This window comes from Danio rerio, chromosome 1 (genome assembly GCF_052040795.2).
Source record: "Danio rerio strain M-AB ecotype USA chromosome 1, GRCz13ab, whole genome shotgun sequence".
In the NCBI taxonomy this organism is placed as follows: domain Eukaryota; kingdom Metazoa; phylum Chordata; class Actinopteri; order Cypriniformes; family Danionidae; genus Danio; species Danio rerio.
In genome coordinates this window covers 56,544,782-56,571,209 of record NC_141021.1, presented here as the reverse complement: position 1 = coordinate 56,571,209, position 26,428 = coordinate 56,544,782, and the positions used below count along the sequence as shown (strand labels likewise).

General features: G+C 36.1%; 2 protein-coding genes across 6 annotated transcripts in view; one reads left to right on the top strand and one right to left on the bottom strand.

Annotated features, from left to right (window-relative positions):
- The window catches only part of nup133 (nucleoporin 133), a 23,478-nt gene extending 6,983 nt beyond the window's left edge, over positions 1 to 16,495 (bottom strand). Inside the window, exons 1-17 of one of the 2 annotated variants that reach the window (XR_015475691.1) lie at positions 16,224 to 16,471; positions 15,124 to 15,239; positions 14,934 to 15,037; positions 14,264 to 14,368; positions 13,715 to 13,846; positions 12,383 to 12,553; positions 11,523 to 11,678; positions 10,532 to 10,602; positions 9,878 to 10,025; positions 9,179 to 9,329; positions 8,310 to 8,467; positions 7,618 to 7,709; positions 6,069 to 6,226; positions 4,888 to 4,982; positions 2,587 to 2,811; positions 2,267 to 2,386; positions 370 to 469 (exon numbers count right to left, since the gene is read on the bottom strand). Coding sequence is in view for 1 of the 2 variants with exons in the window: in NM_213531.1 (NP_998696.1) it covers positions 370 to 469; positions 2,267 to 2,386; positions 2,587 to 2,811; positions 4,888 to 4,982; positions 6,069 to 6,226; positions 7,618 to 7,709; positions 8,310 to 8,467; positions 9,179 to 9,329; positions 9,878 to 10,025; positions 10,532 to 10,602; positions 11,523 to 11,678; positions 12,383 to 12,553; positions 13,715 to 13,846; positions 14,264 to 14,368; positions 14,934 to 15,037; positions 15,124 to 15,239; positions 16,224 to 16,351 (2,230 nt within the window). In the remaining variant the exon portion in view is untranslated. 2 annotated transcript variants of the gene reach the window in all.
- taf5l (TAF5-like RNA polymerase II, p300/CBP-associated factor (PCAF)-associated factor) lies at positions 14,285 to 26,428 on the top strand. 4 transcript variants are annotated; one of them, XR_015475538.1, is made up of 8 exons: positions 16,819 to 16,938; positions 17,870 to 18,011; positions 18,596 to 18,700; positions 19,944 to 20,137; positions 20,483 to 20,629; positions 22,141 to 22,563; positions 22,783 to 24,227; positions 24,399 to 26,428. XR_015475538.1 is itself a non-coding variant. In XM_087235228.1 (7 exons), the coding sequence occupies exons 2-7, from the start codon at positions 17,873 to 17,875 to the stop codon at positions 23,578 to 23,580; spliced, it is 1,806 nt and encodes a 601-aa protein (XP_087091354.1). In that variant the 5' UTR covers positions 14,285 to 14,418; positions 17,870 to 17,872; the 3' UTR covers positions 23,581 to 26,428.

Here is a 26,428-nt window from a genome sequence, read left to right as displayed (position 1 = left end):
ACCCTTTCACATTTCTGGGTTTCTCAGCAGTGGAAGTCATCACGATTGGTAAACTTAGAGCGCAGTGAATAGGCGAGTACAACAAATACACGCCACATTTACTGTCCTGCCCCCATAGACACTGCATTTCAAATGCCTTGCACAAGCAGTAATCCGTTTTGTCATTTTACACAAAGATGATATAATACATACATAAATACATATAAATGTTCACACTCTTATTCAAAAATCTAAATATTAAAAGTGTTTAAGGATTAAAGATGCTGATGACCATTAAACGTGCCATCACATTCTTGTGAAAAGGGTCCATACTGGTGTATTTATTGCTCTTGTGGTCAGAGAAACAGCATGGAGGGTGTTCAGATGTACCTGTCCAGGGGATGTACTCGGGCTCGGGGCTGCAGTTTTCTGGCGCTCTGTACAGAGATGCTTTGGTCTCTCGGTATTGCGCTGCTGCTTGAAGCATATCCTACCACATTAAAAGAAAGAGGATTATTAATTTTACAACCTCACAAACAAGAAAGATGTAGAATGTTCTTTCAGACTTCATGAATTTAAAATAAGTCTTTAATGTCCGTGTATATTGGCATTAAGGCATTTTTAGACAAAGATGCGACAAGATCTTAACAGATTTTTTAAATAATTGATTGAAATGATTTTTAATATTTTAATAATTTAGTATAGTTTACCAAATAAAATATCTTAAATAATTAGTAAATGTTGAATATATTTGAAAAACTCACAGAAAACGCAAGGCATTCTTTCAGACCTCATGATTTTAAAATTGTGGCTTAAATGTCCATGTATATTAGCATTAAGGCCGTCCATAGGAGAACAATTTAAGGTGGAGAATTGATAACTGACTGAAATCATTTTTAATAGTTTATTAATTTAGTATGATTACTGATTATTTTAGATATTTGGGACAAGTAATATCATAAATATGCTTAATTTTTACATAAATATATCTGTTATGCTGAATGACAATGGGACATCATTTCACTCATGTTCTTATATTTTGTTTTCTTAATAGTTATACAATGTAAAGCAGGGGTGTCAAACGTACTACCTACAGGCAGGATAAAGCCCGCAAACAGGTTTAATCCGGCTCGCAAGATGATTCTGTAAAGTATAAATATGAGCTGCATTTGAATAAAAAAAAATTGCTGTTCCAATTGGTCGCAATAGCGATTGCAGCCACACCCATAAACCCAACCGTCATTGGTGGATAAGCAATTCGTGATAAATTGTACAAATGAAATCGTATGAATTCAACTTAGTCAAAAGTTATGAATTGCCGTGATATCGTGTTGTCCTCCGGCTCCAGCTTTACGTTGATCATATTAAGACAAAGAAAACAATCTGACGTTGTTGTTTTTAAGTTATACATACCATGATTTTACTAGTCCGGCCCACTTGGGAATAGATTTTCCTCCATATCAAGTAAAGTGTATAATTTCTTGATAACATACATAATATCGTAACACAAAGAGCAAAATAATTAATAATTTAAATTAATATGCCGAGTTGTTCTGCCCAGAAAATGGAAAAATAATAATAATAATAATAGATGTTATTGTATTTGTGAATATATTTGATGTATTATTTAATGTATTCAATTGATGTTTAATGAGAATAAAGACATCCATAATGTCAGAAAAAAAACTCTCAAATGAATGTTTCATGTTTTTTTTTATTTTTTTTTATTCAAGCTGCAACAAACCCTGAAAAGATTATCCCAGTTTCCAAACTCAGCTTCGTGTATATCAATAGCAGGGCTGGGCGATTAATCAAAAAGTAATCGAAATCGGCATTCAGAACCTATAATTGATCTATTTTTTCCAGTTTAATTTTTTTTGAATTACTTTCCCTACTGCGTGTGAAGTCATGTGACCCCGCTCTGTTTACACTTCTGCGTCAAGCACAGCATATGGTCTGGTGCAGCCTTCATGGGTCGCATACCCCTCGCTGTGACTGATGCCGACACTAACCTCTCAAAAAATGTAACTACATGTTGTGACGACGCATAGTGCAAGCTCTGTGATTAGTCGGCTTGGTAGCATTGATGAGTTTGGGTGGCGCTGAGAGGGCAAACAATACATAAATGAAAGAATTGTTCATTAATCGTAATAGAGTTAAATTAATCGAGAATCGCTCAGCCTTGACCAATAGCACAGCAAAATATATTCCACTAAATAAAGAAAGATTGACTGGATTGTTGATTAAAGAGCATAAATGAATAAACAGGAGAAAAAGTGCTGCACACCTTGATGATGTCATTAACGCTGAGCACCACCTCGCCCCATCGAGTCGCGTCCGGATGCTCTTTCAAAGCTTTCTCCTCCTCATCCAGCAGACACTCGAAGATGGAGGAGATCTGAGACACCTGCGGACACAAACATGAGATCAATCACAGAGAAACATCCACTGCTTTCCTGCATCCCATAATGCTTTGTGTAAAATATTAAAGCGAAACATTTAATCAAGTGTTTTAAAAAGGAGTATAATGAGCTGTCATTATACTCCTCACTGTTTATCCAGTAAGGATGCAAGAAGGCACATATTGAGAAACAGCCAGTCTCTCACCTCTCTGAAGAACACATCCGCTGGCGTCAGGTTGGTCGGAGTGTCTGTGCTGTTCTTCTTCAATGCCGTCTGGATGGCTGTGTTCACCAGTTCAGGATGTTTGGCATGATGGTTTTTCAGCACGATGGCGGCCGAGAGCTTCTCCGCATGTTCGCAGAGCAGCAGTCGTGTTGCCATTGGGCACGAGCGCACCTTTGTGGAGGTGAGACGGTCTAGAAGGCCCGTCTATGAAGCAGACAGAGAAAACACATTGCTAGATGGCGTCTGAAGGATGAAGAGTGTTTTACAGATTGTGTGGTAGGGCTGCGCGATATTGGAAAAATCGAATATTGCGATGTTTTATTTTTAGGCAATAAATATTGTGATATGAATACAGATTACAAGATGGTTTGAATAGCTCGATTTGACGGTTTTCTGGGGAGTCTAACAGTATTCAGGCACAGAAATTGAATAATCACAATGCAAAAAATGCTTTCCTTACTTTGCTTTGTCTCGTTTCTAGTCCAAATATCTAAAAATTCTTATATCAAGTAAAATATTGTTTTGATTTTCTTTAAAACAAGTCAGTCTGCCAGTGGGAGAAGCAAAAAAAAAATATTGTTTCAGAGTATATACAGGAATCAGAGTGAAAACTGAATACCTTTTAAGACCTTTTTTTAAGACTCTTTCCATACATTTTGAAACCCTATAACAGGGGTGCTCAATCCTGTTCCTGGAGAGCCACCTTCCTGCAGATTTCAGTTGCAACTCATATCAAACACACCTGAACCAATTAATTAGGACCTGAACACCATTTGATAATTACAGGCAGGTGTGTTTGATATGGGTAGCAGCTGAAACTATAGAACTCGAAAATCAAAAATGATATACAATATATTACCTTGCAAAATAGCATTTAAGACTTTTTAATAGTTTTTAAGGGCCTTAAACTTCTCTACATTGATTTATTAATTTTAATACTTTTTAAGACTCTGCGGACACCCTAGCTGTTTATCAATATGCATTCTTCAGCGGTCTTGTGTCCTCATTTTCTCATGTAACGGCATCATCAGCTGCCAAAGTTCAGTTCCAATACTCAAAACCGCAAGAACAGAGGACGCGTGAAACTTCCCGGATGTGTTCTTGATATCGAGGACAAACTGATGCACTTTGCACCGACCTTGCTCTAGAAGTCCCAGAAGTCATTGCGACAGGAGTTGGGAAGCGCAGCATTTTATATAGATTTATTTTAAAAGTTCAGAGATATCACTTATTTACCTCAGGAGTTTCCCTAAATGAAACGGTGAATATAAACATTACCATTGACATCTTAATAAAAAAATAAACACATTAAGGGTGTTTGTTTGCTGAAATTCGTATTAAAATCTATTTTATTTAGATTGTGCAGAGTATATTTATAATGTTTTAAGCAGAGTATATATTTTGAAAAGGGGAAAAACAATAATTGTTGCATGAATGCTTTAATGTTCAAGCATTTTTGCATTAAAAACACGTGAAGGTCACGTGACCATCAGGAAGAACGCAGCATCTCATTTCTCACAGGACGCCTTCTCTGTCCTTGCAGATTTCGTTCTTCCGAGGACACCCGGCAAGACCGCTCTCCACAGGAATGCTAGTCTGTTCTCTGCGTTCTTGGAATTGAGAAACTGCCCCTGTGTTTTACCTTTGGAATGTAGATATTTGGACTAGGAACAAGACAAAACTTCTAAGTACGATTTTTTTTTTGGCAGAATTCAGTATAAATACTGTAATAAATGCAATTCTGTAGCTCCTGGTCAACTATAATTCAGATTAAACTTTGCATATCTTGTGATGTGACTATTGTGAATATGCACATTACGATGTAGATCAGGGGTCACCAACCTTTATGGAACTGAGAGCTACTTCTCGGGTACCGATTAATGTGGAGGGCTACCAGTTTGATAAACACTTCTCAAATAACAAATTTGCCCATTTTACTTTTAATTATACTTTATGTTTTTGGTAATAGTTAATGATATTCTTCCACGTGAAGACACTGATCATGTTAATGATTCTCAAAGTTATCAACAATGATTTAACAGGGTAGGAAATACCCTGTATTTAATGTATCCATGTGCAACACTTTATTTTTATACATGTCTGCAAATATTTACACTTTTAAATTATTACTTCTATATTAGATGAAGTTTACTGGTAAGTGGCGCTATGGTGAGCTATTTTTAGAACAGGCCCGCGGGCAACACATGTGATCCTCGCGGGCACCATGTTGGTGACCCCTGATATAGATGCTGAAAACAGATATTGTGCTGATTGAGAAACCTGAAGCAGGAAGTCCATGAGGCAGCGGTGAGCCTTCATCTTATCCTCCAACTGATGGAGCAGGATCAGGGACGTCAGTGTGAATCCAGCGCCCTCTACAGAACAAAACATGCACAATCGTGTATAGAAACTGACCATTTAACAACTTTAGATTTAACATTTTCTCCTGCTTAAGCCTCGTCTCAGACTGAAATGCTATTTTTCTTAAGCTGTTTCAACTGAAAGAAACCTGCACTGACTGATCTTAAAATATATCAGTGCCTTTGTTTTGTCTCATGATAGACACCAGATTTTTTTTTTCTAAGGCACATTTTTAAAAAAAATGCTCAAATATCCTAATTGAACTATGACTTAACCCTGGCCTGTGCTAAGCCCTGTCTGGGAACCCAGTCCTTTAAGTTTAACTAGGAGAGGATTAGGATATTGTAAGTCAGGTCAAAGTCAAATCCTGGAGGGCCAGAGCCCTGCAGAGTTTAGTTCCAGCCCTGCTTCAATACACCTATCTGTAGGTATCAAACAAGCCTAAAGCACTTAATTAGTTTGATCAGGTGTGTTTAATAAGGGTTGGAACTAATCTATGCAGAGCTGCGACCCTCCAGGAACTGGCTTTGACACCCGTGTTGTAACCAAATCGAGTCTTCCAGTTTTGTAACAGATGTATTTTGACTAGAAACTACACAAAAACTGATAAATTGTTAGAAATAAATAAATAAAACCCCAAAAAAAGTATAATTATTTTTTGTATATTATATTGTTTTTACATATTACTTATATACTTAAGCCAAATTATTTATTTTGTCAATTAAACAATAATTAAGATTATTATCACCATCGTCATTATCTGAGAGACTTATAACACTTTTTGGCAAATAATAACAGTGTTCAAAACATTTATTAATTAATAAATAATAGCATCAATACTAACATTTTTCAGATAATAATTTAGCATTGCCAGTCATATATATGTAAACTATTAATAGTAGCATTTAATAGTTCTAATGATTCCATTAATAACAGCGGTATCATAGTACATATTTTTTTAACATACATAATAAATCATGTTCTTCATATTTTACAACCTTTTCTTTAATGTATGTGCATGAATTCAGGATTATTTTAAGCTTTCGAAGATCTAACTAATCAGCTCAAAAACGAAATGTAATTGTGTGCTCATGTCTCACCGTCAGGAACAGACTCGGCCCAGCGAGGGTCACATGCAGGATAATCATCCACCAGATCCAGATCAATCTGAGTGACCACAGTATCCAGATCAGCAGATCCTTCTCCATCACTGGGGAAAAGCTCGTCCACCATACTCTGAGCTCCGACCAGATCATGACTGCAGATTAGACACACCATCATCATCAGTGAGTTACTGACCTCACAACAAACACAAGCAGAACAGATTTACTTGTTTATTTATTGCCACATTGCCAACTTATGCCAATTTCATGGCAAGATTATTATAGATAGACACATATTCCATAAAAATAACAACAAGGTAACACTTTAGGTTGTGGGCAAAGATTATTCGCAATTAGTCATTTGTTTTGACATAATATATGTGTGTGTAGCCGACGGCTGCTTCTCACTCAGGATTGTCTATGCTAATGAGGGAGAGATCATCGATAATGGGCGGGGCTTTCCACCTCTGATAACACGTACAAAAGGAGAATGTCAAAGTGTTTCTGCAACTTTAGTTCAGGTCACAATTCATGGTATTTACTACTGGCTTATTACCTGCCTATTATAAAGATATTAACTGTTCATTAGTAGTTATAAAGTAGGATCTTAAGCCTCATTCACACATCAAGCGACTAGCAGCAGCTAAGCGACAAGCGACCGTTCATTTCAACGGAGAGTCAGCGACTTCCGGCACCTTCGTCTACGAACGATGCGACAAAGTTAAGAATCCTTCAACTTTATGCAAATTAAGAGCGACTATTTTGAGCAACAGTCAAAAGGAGCACCAGTGGAACTCGTGATCCTCTCTCAGCTTACTCAGAGGCTGGTTGTATTCATGCTGTATAGACCTACACAGACCTGTGTTTGCAGCAGGTCGCCACCCAGAGCGACAGGCAGCTACAAAGTCACTGCTAGTCTGTATGAGGCCTTATTCTACATCCCTAATCCTACTCAAAACCTAAACCCAACATCTACCTCCCTACCTATTAATAAACAGCTAATTGGTAGTTTGTTAAGCTAGTAATGTTAGTTTATGATTTGTTAACACCATGAATTGTGACCTAAACTAAAGTGTTAGCGATAATGCTAGTTAATGCACTTCCTAACATTCTCAAACAATGAACAATTGATATATTACAGTATTTGTTCATGTTAGTTAATGGAAATAAAGATGGTCATTCTTAGTTCACGTTCACTAACTAAAGTTAACATAACAAGCATGAATTTGGAATTTTAATGATACATTAGTAAATAATTAACTATGATTAATGCATAGTGTACAAGTATTGTTCACACTTGTTCATATGTTAGTAAATACCTTATCTAATGAAACCCTATTGAAAACTGTGACCAATAAATTCATAATTCAATAGGAAATTATACAATAATTAACAAATATGACATTACAAATATTAGATATAATTTTTCAATCCAATGGATGGTAAATAACTTCAAACTCTTCTTTAAAAGCATCAATCAAAGTGCTCCCAGTCTATAAACATTGTCTAATAGTGTTAAAGATTTAAGCAGAGAGCAGAAACCGACCGGCAGAACTGCAGGAACGCTTGCTTCAGAAGTTTGGTTTTGTCCTCCTGGGCCACCATGTCTATTTTGGGTGGCGTCTCTAATGGAGTGCCCTAAAAGAAAATGAAATTAATTAGAAGTAAAACAATATGTTGTACAATGTGAACTGCATTACAAGACAAATATGTATGTAATGAATGACAAACAGTATATTGGTTTGATGAGTTTGTAATTTATGTATTTGATTTCTCTATATGAAAATTCTGAGCTCCTTTAGATTTATTAGGTATTAGTGTGAGTAAAATGTTAATATTTTTATTTAATAAAGTTACAATTTCTTCAAAATGTCAAATTTATATTCTTTCAAATATTTCCAAAGTTCTGTTTAACTGATTTTTTTCCAACACATTTTAAACAATATTTTTAACAACTAAATTCATAATAAATATTTATTATTTTAAATATATTTTTCATTACAGCCAAACTAAAAACGGACTTTCTCCAGAAGAAAAATAAATGATTATATTTTAATTTAAAATGTGGAACAAATGCTATTTGTAGTTTATGGAATAAAGCACAAATTACATTTTACTTAACACATAGCTATATACATATATCAAAAACCCAGAGAAATTAAAAACTTTAAAGTGGTCTTTTAACGTTTCCCAACACTGTATGTAACATAATGTGAGTTATAGAAACGGTCTACAGACCTCAGGTCCAGGTCCAGCAACTGAAGTGCAGAGCGAGTCCTCCATGGTCTCGGGCAGAAGAGAAGCAGTTTCTCTGGCTAAAACAGCAACCAGTCCACTGTTCTGTGAGAAAAACACCGGCAGATCAGCGCAGACCCCACCGCCACGCACACGGTCACCTGAAACACACACAAAACACCCACAAAAGCAACAGTAAGCACAGTTTATTTATAAAGCACATTCATCTTCAGCTTTCAACCAAAACAATCCAAAAATATGAGTAAAAATAACAATGAAAGTAGTAATAAAGTAATAGTATTAAAGGGATTGTTCACCCAAAGATGACAAAGTGTCATCATACACTAAAATTCAGCTTTGAATCACAGTGATAAATTACATTTTGAATAGATATGCACAGACAAATTTGCCAAATTTGCCTGATTTTCTTTTATTATTAAATAAATGCATCCTTAGAGAACACAAGAGAAATTAAACATTAAAATATCTTAATTATTCCAAACTTCACCTGCAGTCTACAAACTGAAGGAACTATTTAAAGGGACAGTTCACCCAAAAATGAACATTCTGTCATCATTTACTCACCTTTTACTCATTTGTAACCTTTACAAGATAAATTTTTCTATTAAATCACAAAAGAAGATATTTTTAAAAATGTTGGAAACCTGTAACCATTGACTTGCATAGACCTTTTTTGTTCCTTATAAGGTTACCCTGCAAAAAATTGGGTGAACTATCCCTTTAACAACCCAATACACACTGATGACTAATAGCCTGTGAAAGTGATAGAATATAAATGCATCTCAAGTCTGGACCTAAAAACAGAGTGAAGAAGCACTAATAACAAACACAAGAGCAGCCGAGCGTCAAACCTGGAGAGCTGAAGAGGATTTTCTCCTCGGCGAGTCCTCCTCGTCCGGCTCCAGTGCTGCAGGCGAACACCAGCTCCTCATTATAGAGATACGCAGCCGGACTCGACGGATCCGGCAACACCAAACGTGTCTTCAACAGCTCCTCCTCACTCTGACAGAGAAAAACAGATTTTGTATAGATTTTTTTTATAGCTGTTATTGATACCAATTATTTGTGTTTACATGAACAATAACCGAAATCCAATAATTATATATGTTTATTTAAAAAAATTATAGTGCTGGGCAAAGATTATTTATAATTAATAGTTTGTTTTGACATAATATATGTGTGTGTAGCCGACGGCTGCTTCTCACTCAGGATTGTCTATGCTAATGAGGGAGGGATCATCGATAATGGGCGGGGCTTTCCCCCTCTGATAACACGTACAAAGGGAGAATGTCAAAGTGTTTCTGCAGACTGCTTTTATCAAGTGTGATTATAAAAAATACAATTAATACATTTTTACCATTAGAAGCTGGTTATATACACACACTGCAGCCACACAGATGTATTCAAACTCCGTATAAAAGTGATTTATGCATAACAGTTCCCCTTTAAGTAAATAAAACATCAAATGTGTTATTTATATAACTCCACCTGTCTTAATAGAAGCATCTGCCAAATATAAATGTATAAAAACAAAAATTACAATGGTGTACCTGGAATGGTGGGTTGTATTTGGTGACCTCCACTGTGAGCAGGTCTGGCGACGGCACTATGCTTTCTGCAAGCGTGACCAGACAGAAATACGCCACACATGGAGTATCGCCCGGATACCAGGCGGCTGCTAGCACCACCAGCCCTGCGCTACAGAAACACACAGAGCTAGTCAGATGCTAGCATGAGCTATTACAGTATATGCATTAGGGCTGAACAATATATCGTTTAAACATCCAATGCAGCGGTCACATCGTAGGATTCAATGTGACACAATAAACTTTATCATTTTTCATACACAATGACCATGTTTATTTACATTTGACTGTTCAATTTATTTACTTGAATACTGTTAGACTCCCCAGAGAAATATAAAGCACTGTTTATTTATTTAGTTTTGCTTGAAATTTATTATAATTTATGCAAATGCACTATGCATCGAAAAAGATTTGATCATCCCAGTCGATCTAAATGAGTGAAATCTTCCCAAATAGAGCTAATAAAATGATCTGTGGTGAAATTATATTTATATCGCAATATATATATAAATTGGCAAAACAAAATAATTGCAAATGTTTCTAATATGTTGCAGCACTAATATGCATTGCAGTATAAACCGAACATGCTTACTCAGCATTATTATTACATATACTAACTTGCTGGGCTGCATGTCCAGATACAAGACGTTCACTCCTTTCTTGATCTCCGAGTAATTGCTTTCTGAATCCTAGAAGACCAATGAAGGATATCGCACAAAATATAAAAAGAGTGAGTTCACCATAAAAATCACTTATGCTCCTGTTCATCTTCACAACACAACACTGTCCACCAATCAAATCTGGGAGATTTCTGTCCATTTAGTCAAAACTCTGGCACTTCAAAACAAACTAAACAAAAAATGAATAGAAATAAGAAAAGAAGAAACAAGAAGAAGAAAATAAATGACGCATGTGAATGGATACTTTATGTGATAAAAAAATCCATCAAGCTCATAATTAAATCTGTTTATGAATGTTATGAAGCTTTGATTAGACATTCAGTGGCGGAAAAGAAACTGATAATTAAAAATATCTTCATTTGTGGAGACTTGAAAAAAAACAATCCTACAACTCCCTCAAACATTTGAGGACTAATGCACATAATAAAAAAATGTATATAATAAATGCAAACAGCGCATTTGGGGTGCTTCAGTAAAAAAAGAAATAATCTAAATGTCAGAATTCAGGTAGAAAAAAAATATGTATGAAAGAAATAAATGTAACTGTTTTTAAATTTTTTTGCAATTAAAATCTATTATACTTGGATTTTAAAAACCTATCAATATAAAGCTGCTAGATTCTGTGAATTATTTAAAGAATGGTTCAGCCCAAAATGAAAAATCACAATTATTTTACTCACCCTGAGGCCACTAAAGATGTCAGATTACTTATTCTTATTGGATAAAAAGTTTTTAACTGAACAAAAAAAAGACACATACATTAACCAATGGCTTGAGGGTGAGTAAATGAAGTGTACATTACATTTTTGGTTGAACTACCCCTAAAAGAAAAAAAATCAATGTAATTCAATGTAACATTAATTCAATGTAACATTAATTCAATGTAACATTAATTCAATGTAACATTAATTCAATGTAACATTACTGACCCAGATGGCGTCGGTGATGCTGTCAGTGATGATCTGATTGGAGCTCCAGCTCAAAACCTGTGTCTCGCTGTTCTCATCCACCTCCCATTTACTGAGACCACATGAGCTGAGAGAGTAGAGACAGCTGGACGCCTTCACCCACAGCACACTGAACACCTGACAGGTAAAAATAAACAGTAAAATCAGGAAATTAATACCTATAGAGTTAATTTCAACACTCTAAAACTGTGTATGTATGTATATATATATATATATATATATATATATATATATATATATACACACACACACACACACACACACACACACACACACACACACACACACACACACACACATACATACATACATACATGTATGTATGTATATATATATATATATATATACACACATATATACATGTGTATGTATGTATATATATATATATATATATATATATATATATATATATATATATATATATATATATATATATATATATATATATATATGGTAACCACTCACAGTGTTAATTAAACACTTTTAAAAAACCAACAGTGTCAAAACATTAACACAAAAAGAGTCAAATATTAATGGCAATGCAGATTCAAGAGTGTTTAAATTCTACACTGTTCTGAAATTGACCTAACAATAAAACAGTAAAATTGACATTTTTTACCTCGTCCCAACAGGAACAAAACACCAACAGTGCATGATTACATGCTGTTATGTCTTGGCAATCAAAAAATGTGATTATAATGGAAGTCAATGGACACGAAAATAACGAAAAGGTCGTCAATTTGAACAGTACACAATGGCTGTTCCTTGATATCTAAGAAATTCTGTGGGAACCCTGATTTACAGAAAACACTCATACTGACAGAGAGGTCGGCTGGTTGGCCACGGATCCCAAACAGGCTGGAAACCCTGCGGCCGATGCCTGACAGCATCCCCTGACCCTGCTGGACAGGCCTGTGATGCAGTTTCCCAGAGGAATCTGCAGAGAGCCGGAGCAGGTGACCACGGTATGAGGACACGATGAAACTCCCACCCTGAATGAAGATGAAAAATTCATACAAAAGCCTTTTTCCATTCTTTAAAGTTCATTTAAGCATATATACATCACATGAATAATTACATATTTAAGCACAATAATGGTCAATGGTTTGGAATAAAAAAAAAGTTTTTAAAATATTATATTAACATAACATATATATAAATAAATATATATATATATATATATATATATATATATATATATATATATATATATATATATATATATATATATATATATATATATATATAAAAATCTTATTTTAACTTCAGCTATTTTTTTGTAACCATACAAAAAAAATAAATAAATAAAAGAGAAGTAAATGTTCTGTCATTTGAGTGTATTACCTACTGGTCAAATAGGATAACAGGGGTATGTTTTATTAGAGTTAGACTTGTTTTTAAAGTATATACACGTCTCAGGATTTCACAAATGTCATGTACCAAAATTTTTTGTCAGATCAGAATAAACTAATGAAATAATTTTATTTGATTTATTTTCAAGATGTGGTTTGCATATATCTTATATTACATAAATTAATTTTCATAATTAAATGTATGTTGACATGTATATTTTGAAATGTAATGTATTCCTGTGATGACAAAGCACCCATGAAATGTGTATTAAGTGCTAAATTATTATTTATTTCTGCTTCTCAATCACCACTGCTTAAATATAATAAATATTAATATAGTTTTTTTAATTAAATAAAGATTTCTTTGATTTAAGGAATAGAAAATGTCAAATCAACAGCATTACTCTAAAAACCTTTAAGACTTCTTTATGCTGCAGTGACTTTTGATCAATTTGATGTGTCCTTAACAAATAAAAATACTATTTTAAAAATTGGCACATCAGATCAGTCACATCACATCATTTTGGTTAAGTCAGATTTCATTTAACTCATTTAGTTTGTGTTTAATGCCATTGCAGCTTCTATGGCTATTTTCATGGCGATAAAATGCATGCTGCAGCTAGATTATAACATTTTTACAATTAATTTTTTGCTAAAAACTATAAATCAGTATTTGAAAACAGTTATAAAAATACCTTCAGAAAAGTGAACTAAAGATCAATTAAATTCCCCACAGAATAAAATCCGAGACAAGCTTCCTAGTTAAAGTGCATTAGCAAAGAGAAAACGTCTGGTTTTTACCTTGACAGCGGCCACATAGTTGGACAAGTGTCCGCTCAGGTCCAGAGAGATCTCAGTGTAAGACCCCTCATGCGCCAGACTGGGCCAGAAGCGGACCAGACCATCAGGAGATACGGCCAAAACACTGATGGACTGTGTGAGAAAGAGAGAGACTTTTCTTTTAACAATCTCTTTATTTAGTTGTCTGATCACATTAAAAATAGCACTTTCCAAAAATTAAATGTTTAACACTTTGGTTTCTGTTGCAGTATTGACATTTTGAGGCTCGTTCTCCTTTAAGTAAATGCCTGTGAGTCCAATACACCACCTCGTGGAAACAACCTCATCATGTCTTGAGTTGAAAAATGTTTGATTTTCTTCCTTCCACTGGCTAAACATATCAAAACATTTATTTTTTGAGCACTGATCCCAATCTGCTTGCCATTTGTTAAGAATATAGCCTTTTATTGGTCTTTTTTGTAATCTGCTGGACTGTGAGAAGCACATTTGCATTGATGTTTGCAGGGTTGAAATCTCCTCTGATGCTCATGTGCAGATGCAGGAGCTCACCTGAATGGGAGCCAGATCGAGCGGCCCGGAGGAACTGATGGAGACCAGATCAGCACTGTATGCAAACTCACTGGACGGCAGCTGCAGGTCCTTACACACCGACAGCTGAACGGCAAAATAAAACAGCATGATGTTTGCAGAACAACACACAAAAGGTAATTATATACTGCATCCCAATTCACCTACTTATACTAAGTCCTAAAAATATGTACTTTATTGTGAAGAAAAAGTACATACAGTTGAAGTCAGAATTAGCCCCCCTTATAATTTTCCCCCAATTTTTGTTTAACAGAAAGAAGTTTTTCAACACATTTCTAAACATGATAGTTTTAATAACTCATTTCTAATAACTGATTTATTTTATCTTTGCCATGATGACAGTAAATAATATTTGGCTAGATATTTTTAAGATACTAGTATTCAGCTTACAGTGACATTAAATGGCTTAAATAGGTTAGTTTGGCGGGTTGGGGTTATTAGTCAAGTTATTATATAACGAGGGTTTGTTCTGTAGACAATCGAACACAAATATTGCTAAGGGGGTTAATAATATTGTCCTTAAAATGGGTTTAAAAAACTTTTAAAACTGCTTTTATTCTAGCCAAAATAAAACAAATCAGACTTTCTCCAGAAGAAAAAAATATTATTGGACATTTGTCTCTTTTCTGACCTTCGCCACAGACGTCTGAGACACTTTCCAGACGATCAGCCGTTCTCCACAAACCATCCAAGCCCAACCAGATGCCTCCACCTTCACTGAGATCTGATCGTCCACTGCAGGAAACAAACATTTAGAGAACCTCAAATCATTGGATCGACTCTAAAACACAGTCGAAATCTATAAAAACAAAGAGTGTCACCATCAGCCATGGTCAGCGCCTCCATGACTTTAACAGGTAGAGATGATCCGAAAGTCTGGACATCAAAATTATAAGATTCGACGACAGCATGACTCTGAACTCGCGTGGGAGTAGATCTAGAAGAGAGAAAACCAATTGATATATACATATTTAGCAAAGTAATACAAATAAAAATGTATTTTGGAATAATTATGCAAGTTATGTTCTATAAGTTATCCTGAATAATGAATATTGTGAAAAGCACTACACAAAAAACAATCAGAAAATGTGTAATATATATATATATATATATATATATATATATATATATATATATATATATATATATATATATATATATTAATGACGGCCTCAGTTTCCTTCAGTTTACTAGGTATTCAATTGATTTAAATATTAATATTTGTTGTTTAAAGGGCGTTTTTCTTCTGATTTTAAATGTCAATTGATCAGAATAAGAAATGTTTTCATTTGTTTGTTTAAAAAAATCAGGGTTATTGCAATTAAATATTGATATATTAACTGTTCAGAATTTAAAACATTGTATTTTGTGGTCTAAACATTAATATTAACATAAAAAATATGCCACTTTTTTGTAATTTTGCACAACAAAACTGTAGTTAAATTACTTAATGTACATAAATGACATTTTACACAAGACATAACAATAATTCATAAGAATATTCAGAGATAATAATAAAAATTGCCAAGTAGTGACAGTTGTTTTTATTCTGTATGCATGTATGTATACACACACACACACACACACACACACACACACACAAAAACACACACAGATATAGATAGATATCAGACAGACAGTATATTATTATTGCTACAATTATTTATATTAATACAATAAAATGAATATTACATGTAATATATGTATATAAAATATGAAGTGTAATTGATTTACGATTAAATTTACTGGACAAGACGTTAATAACACTTAATTTTGATACAATAATTTTTCAGTATATATATATATATATATATATATATATATATATATATATATATATATATATATATATCATCATTAGGATGTACATCTAAAACACCAGCATGTCATTGTTAATTCAGAGTGTTTACTGTGTTTTTACCGTGCTGTCACAGCGGAGCGGCGTGGAGAAAACAGCAGTCCGGGCTGAACTGCGCTCACACTCCTCCGTCCGCCGGTCCGGGGCGCCTGTCTGCGGCCTGAGCCCGGTGTGCCGCGGGGAGAAAACATACCCGGTCCACAGTCCGTTTACAACAAGCAGAAACCGTTCAGAAGCGACGAAATGCGATACAAAATCGGGAAAAGCCGTTTACCGCGCGCTCACTGAAGTCAGACGCGCACACAATACGCGTCATAATAGAACTGCGCATGCGCTCTTCTGCAGCTGATCCTGAAACCGTTTATAATCTTTTCTCAAATAGAGAAAAGAGGACGTTGAGACACGAAACTGATCCTGGAACAGTGTTACAATAAACAGCACTTCAGTTAGGATTAATGGTCATTCTCAACAGCAGGATTTTGGAAAATGTAGTTTCAATACATATATATAAAACAAACAAACTTCAGTAAACAAACACTTTAAGTGTTTCAGTAAAGTCGACTTCCCATTTAAAACACTGTCAGTTGTTGATTTTGTCGATGCGCTAGATGGCGCAGTGCCTAACCTACAATCTCAGCGCGCCGTCAGAGAAAGCGCCGAAGAAGAAAACAGCGCGACCAATGGAGCTGCGGTGGAGAAGAGTAGCGGTCAGCCTCAGAGCCTCTTTCATGGCATAAAACAGCACTTTTCTCCAGGACAGGCATTCGCGGATTATGCAGTAGGTGTTTAACATCTTTTCTAAGCTGTTGATGAGCTATAAACCTGTATAAGTTTAGTGTATTTGTGTTCAGAAGTCCAGAAACGTGATGATGGTCGAGGCCGCGCAGCTGCAGGAGTCTCTTGAGTAGCCTTGATTTATTCAATTAGTCTATTTAAAATATGTTATGTTAAGAAACTCGTAAATTTGATTTGTGTTCTGACTTTTCACCTTTCATCGCTTTGGTTGCGTTGCACAAAATCTAACCTGCTCCTAATGGCTGTATCTCAAATACTAGTGAGTCCACTAACTTGGCAGCATTAATTGAACAACGTCAGAGTTTGAATGCGGACGCGAAAGTTTCATTCACTACGCGAAAATTAACGGGGTATTTCACCCGAAAATAAAACTTTTCATCATCATTTAATCTCATTGAAGTAGTGCTAAACTTTGATGATTGTCTATTCTTGACAAAACAAGATATTTTAAACATTTTGGGGTAAAAAAAAACAGACATTTACATTTGTCGTAGGAACAAAAATACCAGATGTCAAAGTTTGTATATTTACAGGTATATTGTAAATAAGACCTAACCTATCAAGTGCGTACATAGAGTAAGCAAAAACCACACAGGGATATAAGTAACGTTAAAACACTCAAAGTACGCTCTAAAAATATATATTTTGAGCTTAAACATATTGAGGTATAGTTGGTTTAATATTCGCACATTCATTCATTTTTATACTGTGACAACTTGCAACACGGTCCTTATATTGTTTAGCATGCTACTTTGAATATTGGGTCTGAAATCGCATGTAATTGTGACGTCAAAACCACTTTATCAGAAATGAATGAAATATTAAAGCTGATATGATTCCCCTGTCATGATATTTATTCATGATTCCCTCCTACGAGTGCTTGATGTTTTGTGTATATTCTGTGCGTTCTTAAGGAGATGAAGCGTGTCCGGACGGAGCAGATCCAGTATGCGGTGACGCAGTACCTGAAGAGGAGACAGTATATCGACACTGATGGATCAATGAAAGGAGCAAAACTCTCACAAACCGCTGAGGAGATGGCGGCCAGTCTGACAGGTAAATAAACCAAATTATTCATATTTAATCTCCTGTGAATTTTTTTTACTTTCTCAAATATTTCCCAAATGATGTTTAACAGAGCAATGATTTTTTCACAGTATTTCCTATAATATTTTTTCATCTGGAGAAAGTCTTATTTAGGCTAGAATAAAAGCAGATTTAATTTTTTTAAATAACATTTTAAGGTCAATATTATTACCACCTTAAAGCAATATTTTGTTTCGATAGTCTACAGAGAAAATCACTGTTATATAATGACTTGCCTAATTAACCTAGTTAAGCCTTTTAATGTCACTTTAAACTGAACACTAGTATCCTGAAAAATATCTAGTCAAACATTATTTACTGTCATCATGGCAAAGATAAAAGAAACCAGTTATTGGGAATGAGTTATTAAAACTATTATGTTTAGAAATGTGTTGAAAAGAAATCTCTCCGTTGAACAGAAATTTGGGAAAATATAAAAGAATTAAATATTTTAACAGGAGGGCTAATGATTGTGACCTAAACTGTGACTGTAAATAATAATGAATTGGGCAGTGCTCATCTTGACTGTTTCCCTGTGTTTCTGACCTGTGCAGTTCAGACGGAGTCGAGTTGTGCCAATGTGGTGTCCGCGGCCCCGTGTCAGGCGGACCCTCAGCAGTACGAAAACCAGTTCTCCAGGCTACGCTCCTTCCTACAGGGTAATAATCCCTACCCGGGATGCATGATATTTAATATTCTGATAAGAAATTATGTTAGAAATGTTTTTTAAAATATGAATAGTATATTATATTAAAATGCAAACTGATGTTGGCGTAATAGCCTAATGGTTACCGCGCCAACATATGGTGCAGTAGCACATCAGGGCGTCCCAAGTTCGAATCCCGACTCGAGATTCAACATTTCCTATCTCTCTCCCTCTCTCTCTCTCTCTCTCTCTCTCTCTCTCTCTCTCTCTCCCCCCAACTTTGCTTCCTGTCTAAATACTGTCCTATCTAATAAAGGCCAAAAGTAAATCTTAAAAAATATATATGTAAATTAATATTAAAATTGACACATAAATTCAATAATAAATATTTAATTAGTAATTAATATTATTTTAAAATATAAATTCAACATTAAATAAATGTGAAAATATTAATGTATATATATATATATACACATACACATATACATACAAATACATACATAAACACACAAATACATACATAAACACACACACATTTGTCTAGAAGTCAGATAAGACAATATCTGAATTAATATTAATACTGAATAGTCCAGTTAGTAATTATATTAAAACATTAAAAAAAATTTAATAATATAACATGAATATATAAATTAATATTTAAATTAAAATCTAAATTCAACAAAATAAATATTATAATGGCAATTCATTTTAAACTATTAATGATATGATTTTTTAAATATAATTTCAACATGAAATAAATATTAAAATAGTAATTAATATCGAATTATTGCTATAATTTTAAAAATATATATTTCAGATAGAAATTCGAAAAGGCAATATTTTAAAAACTCATTTTTTGCAGATTTTTGTTTTGTCAGATTTTCCTAATATATTTCCAATAAGCGGTTGCTTAAATTAAATCTTAAACCAAATCAGACTTGTAATTTACGACTGCAATCACTTATGAAAAATAACTGTAGTGTTTTTGAATTGTACTAAAGTGTATTATGCAGTGTATTATATTATTATTGTTGTATATTAAATTATATGTGTATAGCATTATTTATTTGTATATTATGTTGTATATGTTTGTTATATATTATACATGCAGATAACTGCGTTATTGCAGGGCAGGCTCATAATTAACTCCATTGCTTCCATTCAATGTATCAAACAGTCTGACACTATGATCATCTTTAAAGCACACTGTCTATCTGAGCTGCTGTGGTTTCATCAGCGCTTCTTTCTGTTGTCAGAGGCTGAAGGGCCTCTGGTAAAGGAGGCGAGCAGCGTCTTGTTCCCGCTCTTCCTCTACCTGCACCTGCACATGGCCCGATGTGGCCTGAAGGGGGCGCTGGACTCGTTCTACAGCCGCTTTCACTCGCTCTTCCAGCAGGACCCTGAACAGAAGGCCATCGTGGACCTGCTGCGAGGAGCCCTCACTCTACAGGTCTGATGCTTTACTGTTAGAAACTCTGTGTCTTGTATATTTAATAATTAAATAATAATACTTTAATAATTTTTAAATATTTTTTTCCACATTTTTCGAGTGCCTTGGGCTGATTTTTGCTTTTTATTCTGATGAATCTCTTACCCAAAGAGCACTGATATATTATTTAGGTTACCCCTGAGCACTTTTTGTTTGATTTTGAATTTTTTTTAATATTGTTTTAAGCGATTTTTATTTAATTAATTAATTATTTATATTCCATTTTGTCTGATTGAGTTCACAGCATCATTGGATATTTCATTCATTTCTGGCATTGCTTTCTTTTTTTTCCCTCTCATCTTGCAGGATGTGACCACAAATCCTAAACTGTGCGCCCTGCTGGACCACAAGTATGTTGTTCACCTGACAGATCAAGCGTACAATTACCTGCTGCGCTACCTGCAGAGTGAAGACAACAGCGCCATCTGCTGGGTGCTCACCGCACATCTGCAGGTATGAGCATCCGGAATAACTCTAAGGCAGGGGTGTCCACACTCGGTCCTGGAGGGCTGGTGTCCTGGGGCCTCATGTACGAAGACTTGCGTGGAAATCATACTAAAACATTGCGTACGCACAAAGCTGTAAATGTGCGTACGCCGAATCTCACGCATATTCTTTTGTACATCTGAATGAACGTGAAACTGAGCGCAACATGCCAAGTGCAAAACCCCTCCCTGCCTCCTCCCCCGTATGAATATGCTAATGACTCTACTTTGGCAAAACCCAACGAAAAAGCAAAGGCAAAAGCAAGCAAGAAGAGAAACTTTGAACAGAATGTGAATTGGAGGTGCTGCTTTCGGAGGTAAACCGGAGGAAAACTGTGTTATTTGCAAGTTTGTTCTCCGGAATTAACAACAAAAGAAAAAAATAGAGTGGGAGAGTTTAGCTGATGCGGTTAACACAGTTGGGTCTGAACATCGCACTGAGTGAATTAAAAAAGAAATAGTGTGATTTATAGGTGTAAAATGTTGTAGCACCTTTAACAGTCTCAGTGGCGCAGCTCGTAACACGCATGTCAACATGTTTTGACATGTTCGAGCATGAACTCGGTTCGAATCCAGCGTCTGATCAACTCTTTCTTCTCCCCCCCGCTACATACCAGATTTTGCCTACTATTTATCACGAGAAAGACAAGTAGGAATCATTAATAAGTTTGTGCATCATATTTTATTTGCACATTTATTGAATGGAAATGTTTCTGATTCACGCATGCAAATTCATCTTCAGATAGTGTCTTTATAGCAATGTGCGTGCAGTAGATCGCTCAGATTACATTGGGAAAACAGGCGACGCTGCAAATTGCGCTTTAATGTTTGGCTGGTCAACTGTATGGTATGGAAACCTTATATACCTGCTAGATGAACCCGTTTCATACAGCTGCCATTGCAAGGCTTAGACACTTTGTAGAGAGGAATTTAACACAACTGCCTCTAGGAGTCGCCAATGGAAATAAAACAGACACGCACAAAAAATGTGCGTACGCCTGCCATGAAGCTGCCGTGAAACTGCGCACATTCCCACGTTCAGTTCATCGTTAGTAAATCCAAACGTGAGCGATTCTGAGCGTGAAACCTGGCGTACGCAAAGTGTTTGTGCGTACGCAGCGTTGATACATGAGGCCCCTGGACTGTAAAATTGCATTAAAAAAAATTCACAAAAATGCGAGACAACGAAAGGTGAACTGCATTATAGTGAGAGACTACAGTAAATGCACAAATCTAACACTGTAAAACTTCCTTTAGACAATATTAATCTAAATGAGAGATCTGTCAGGGGTTTACTCGTATACGTTAAAGCTTTGTTTGTAGAATAGCAGTGCTAACTTTGTTCAGAGCGGTGAAGCTAAACAGCTAAAGACCTATGCGGCGGCCTTTTTTCAGAACTGAAAAGGTAAAGTGTATGTCTGCTGTTTATCCAGCACTTATGTATTTCTTGTAATCACTTTAATGCCTGTGTTTATTCAGGTGGAGGTGACGGCAGCGCAGAGAACCGACTATCAGCTGTACGGTGCAGGGGTCGGCACAGGAAACACCAGCTCTTCTTCTTCCTCCACATGGGCATCAGTGGACGGTTCAGAAGGAGCGGAGCGGCTGGAGGTGCCCGCAGGTTTACCGCAGAACGAGGCGGCCCTGGAGAATCTGCAGGACTGTATAAAGCGTGTGCGTGAGGGCCCGCCGTCGCTCACCACCGTCTGCTTCTACGCCTTCCAGCACACTGAGCAGCTGCTGAACACTGCTGAGGTGTCGGCAGACAGTCGCCTGCTGGCGGCCGGCTTCGATAACTCTGCAGTGAAGCTCTGGAGTCTGAGGGCCCGCAAGCTGAAGGCAGGACCACACAGAGCCGACGTGTCCAAGATCAGACTGGCCTGTGACGTGCTGGAGGAGGAGGTGAGGGAACTCTGGCAGACGCACTCATTTTGATAAGCTGAGGGGGTATATACAGTTAAAGGCAGAATTGTTAGCCCTCCTAAATTATGAGCCTCAATTTCTGTTTAACGCAAAGACGATTATTGGGGAAACGATAAACAAGTGGCTTATAATTCAGGAGGGTTAATTATTCAACTTCACTGACTTTTTTAAGATAAATATTTAAATTTTTCCCCTCAGGCGGATGACGAGGACGCCTCAGGCAGTGAGATAAAGACCCTTCGTGGACACAGTGGTCCCGTGTACCGCACAGCCTTCCTGACGGATGCCTCTGGCCTGCTGTCCTGCTCGGAGGACTCCACAGTTCGCTACTGGGACCTCAAGAGTTTCACAAACACCGTCCTGTACCGCGGTCATGCTTACCCTGTATGGGATGTAGACGTGAGTCCCTGCAGCCTGTATTTCTCCACAGCATCCCACGACCGCACCGCTCGCCTGTGGAGCTTCGCGCGCACGTATCCGCTCCGTCTGTACGCCGGCCACCTCTCGGACGTCGACTGTGTTAAGTTCCACCCAAACTCTAATTATATTGCGACGGGTTCGACTGATAAAACTGTACGCCTGTGGAGCACCCAGCAGGGGGCGTCTGTAAGGCTGTTCACCGGGCACCGCGGACCCGTCCTGACGCTCGCTTTTTCACCAAACGGAAAGTATTTAGCATCTGCCGGAGAGGATCAAAGGTTGAAACTGTGGGATCTGGCATCTGGGGGCTTGTTTAAGGATCTGCGTGGACACACCGACACCATCAGCAGCCTCTCCTTCAGCCAGGACAGCAGTTTAGTGGCGTCTGCATCTATGGACAACACTGTGCGTGTGTGGGACATTCGCAATGCTCATGGCTCCGCCCCCACCGACGGCTGCAGCAGCGAGCTGATTGGACAGTACACCGGCAGCACTAGTAACATTCTCAATGTGCAGTTCATGGCCTGTAACCTGCTGCTGGTGACGGGAACAGCCATGGAGAAGCAGGAGCAGTGAGCAGGAATTCTCCTCCAGGTCATATTTCACATCAAAATTACAAATATGTTTACTTCACCTAAATGAAAATATGCCATTAAAGTCATGATCACTTAAAAGGGAAACTTCTGTCCTCATATGCTGCTCCTCAAAGTCTAAACCTTCTAGATCTGAGCATTCTAGATCTACCAAATGTTCTAGATCTTTTAAACCTTTTAGATCTTCTGAGCATTCTAGATATTCTCAGCGTTCTCGACCTTCTGAACATTCTAGATCTTCTAAACCTTCTATATCTTCTGAGCATTCTAGATCTACTGAATCTTTTAGATCTTCTGAACGTTTTAAACCTTCTGAGGGTTTTAGATCCTTCAAATGATCTAGATCTTCTGAATCTTCTAAGTTTTCTGAGTATTCTAGATCTTCTGAATCTTCTACACCTGCTGAGTGTTTTAGATCTTCCAAACTTTCTAGATCTTTCCAACGTTCTCAGATCTTTGGAGCATTCTAGATCTTCTAAACATTCTAAATCTGCTGAACGTTCTAGATCTTTTAAACATCTTCTAAACATTCTAAACCCGCTAAATCTTCTAAATGTTCTTCTTCTATATCATTTGAAAATCTAAATCTGCTGAATGTTCTAATTCGTCTAAAGGTTCTAGATCAGGGATGTCCAAGCTCGGTCCTGGAGGGCCGGTGTCCTGCTGAGTTTAGCTCCAACTTGCTTCAACACACCTGCCAGAAAGTTTCTAGTATGTCTAGTAAGAGATTGATTAGCTGCTTCAGGTGTTCAGGGTTTAATTAGGGTTGGAGCTAAACTCTCTAGGACACCGGCCCGTCAGGACCGAGTTTGGACACCCCTGTTTTAGATCTTCTAAATGTTCTAGATCTGCTGAATGTTCTATATCTTCTAAAGGTGCTAGATCTTCTGAACATTCTAAATCTGATGAACGTTCTAGATCTTCTAAAGATTCTAGATCTTTTAAATGTTCTAGATCTTCTGAACGTTTTAATTCTGCTCAACATTCTAGATCTTCTAAACGTTCTTGGTCTTTTAAACGTTCTAGAGCTTCTAAATGGTCTAGATTTTTCTAAACATTTTAGATCTTCTAAACGTTCTAGAATCTAGATCATCTAAAGGTTCTTGATCTTCTGAACATTGTAAATCTGCTGAATGTTCTAAATATTTTAAAGGTTCTAAGACTGCTGAATGTTCTAGATCTTCTAAACATTCTAGATCTGGTGAACATTCTAGATCTTCTAAACGTTCTAAATCTGGTGAACATTCTAGATCTTCTAAACATTCTAAATCTGGTGAACATTCTAGATCTTCTAAATGTTCTAGATCTTCTAAATGTTCTAAATAATCTAAAACTGTTTCTTTTGATTTTTGAACACAAATGAAGATATGGATAATAAATAAATAAGCATCCACTTCTATAGCAATTTTTGTTCCTACTATGGTAGTTGATGGCTACGATTTTGGAACATTCTTCAGAATATCTTCCTGTGTGTTCAACAGATGAACGACATTCATCAAAGTATTTGGGTTGACTGTCCCTTTAAGACCATTTTAGAATGTGCTCAATCCAAAAGTTCTCTTTGCTGTAATGCAGAAGATGAAGCAAGATGCTGTTTGAATTGTGAAGCATTTATCAGGGTAATATTTGTTTACTTTAGATGGATAATTAATAAGTTTAGTATATCTGGATCTTTTCAGTAATAAAATGCGTTTTTGTAAATTTCGTTATTGTAAATGTGGCAAAAAAAATGCTTAATGTATAAGTTTGTGTCAATTTAGATTTAAATGGTTTTTAAATTAAATATGCAGTGAAGTAATGATAGGTATTGCAGTATGAACTTTTGGGGATAAGTATGTTTAAATATTATAATCTGATCAATCTTAGTAAGACATAACAGGCTTGGTTTTCTTTGAGGAAAAATCTACATTTTTTTGTGAAAAATGACCTGAGATTTGTGAGAATTTAGCGATGTTTAAATCTCTTCTTCCTCTGGTCATTACCATGGATGTTGAATCCTTGTCATGAGGTCAGAAGTGCAGCCTGCTGCTTCCGTCTGGATGTAAATTCTACAAATATATTTTTTGTGGAGAAAAATGTTAGGTCACTGTTTTCATCTCTGGATCATTTGTTTTCAGGTCTGTTAGTTTTGCTGTATCATTTCTATTGTTGTATGTGTTTGCCCGCGTTCATAATGTAATAGTGAAGACGCTGTTATCCTGCAGGCCTTGGCTTTTCACAAGGAAGCCTGATAATCTGGATTCATCTTACTTACAGGTGAAAAACAGTCCTCAGAGGAAGTAATCTAGTATCCGAGTCCACTATCAGTCAATGGAAGTACATTTAGTTTAGCTTGAAGGGACCGTTTAACATTTCCTGATTGTTTATTTCCTCACGCTCAAGTGGTTCTGAATGTTTATGAAAGTCTTCTGTTGAACACAAATCAACATATTCTGACGAATGATGGGGAAAACAGCCATTGACATCCATTGTTGAAATAAAAAATACTGTTTTGTTAAACGAAGGGGCTGTTTAATCTTCTGTATGTCTTTTGTGTCCAACAGAAGAAGGAAACTCAAACAGGTTTGGATGTCAGTAAATAATAGCAGATTTGTTTATTGAGTGAACTGTCCCTTTAAAGATCAGTGTAGATTGCAGTTTTGTGCTGAATAGATGCACTTGAATGTGATTTGTACACCCCTGCACTTAGCCTTTACCCAGAACTTTGTTTTCAGTATAAGTAATATGATGTTTATCTGGAATAGAGAAGAAAAATAATGCTTTTGTATCATTTGCTTCCAAAAACAAGGTGTTTTTGCATCGACATGTAAATATATTTTTCCAACATTTGA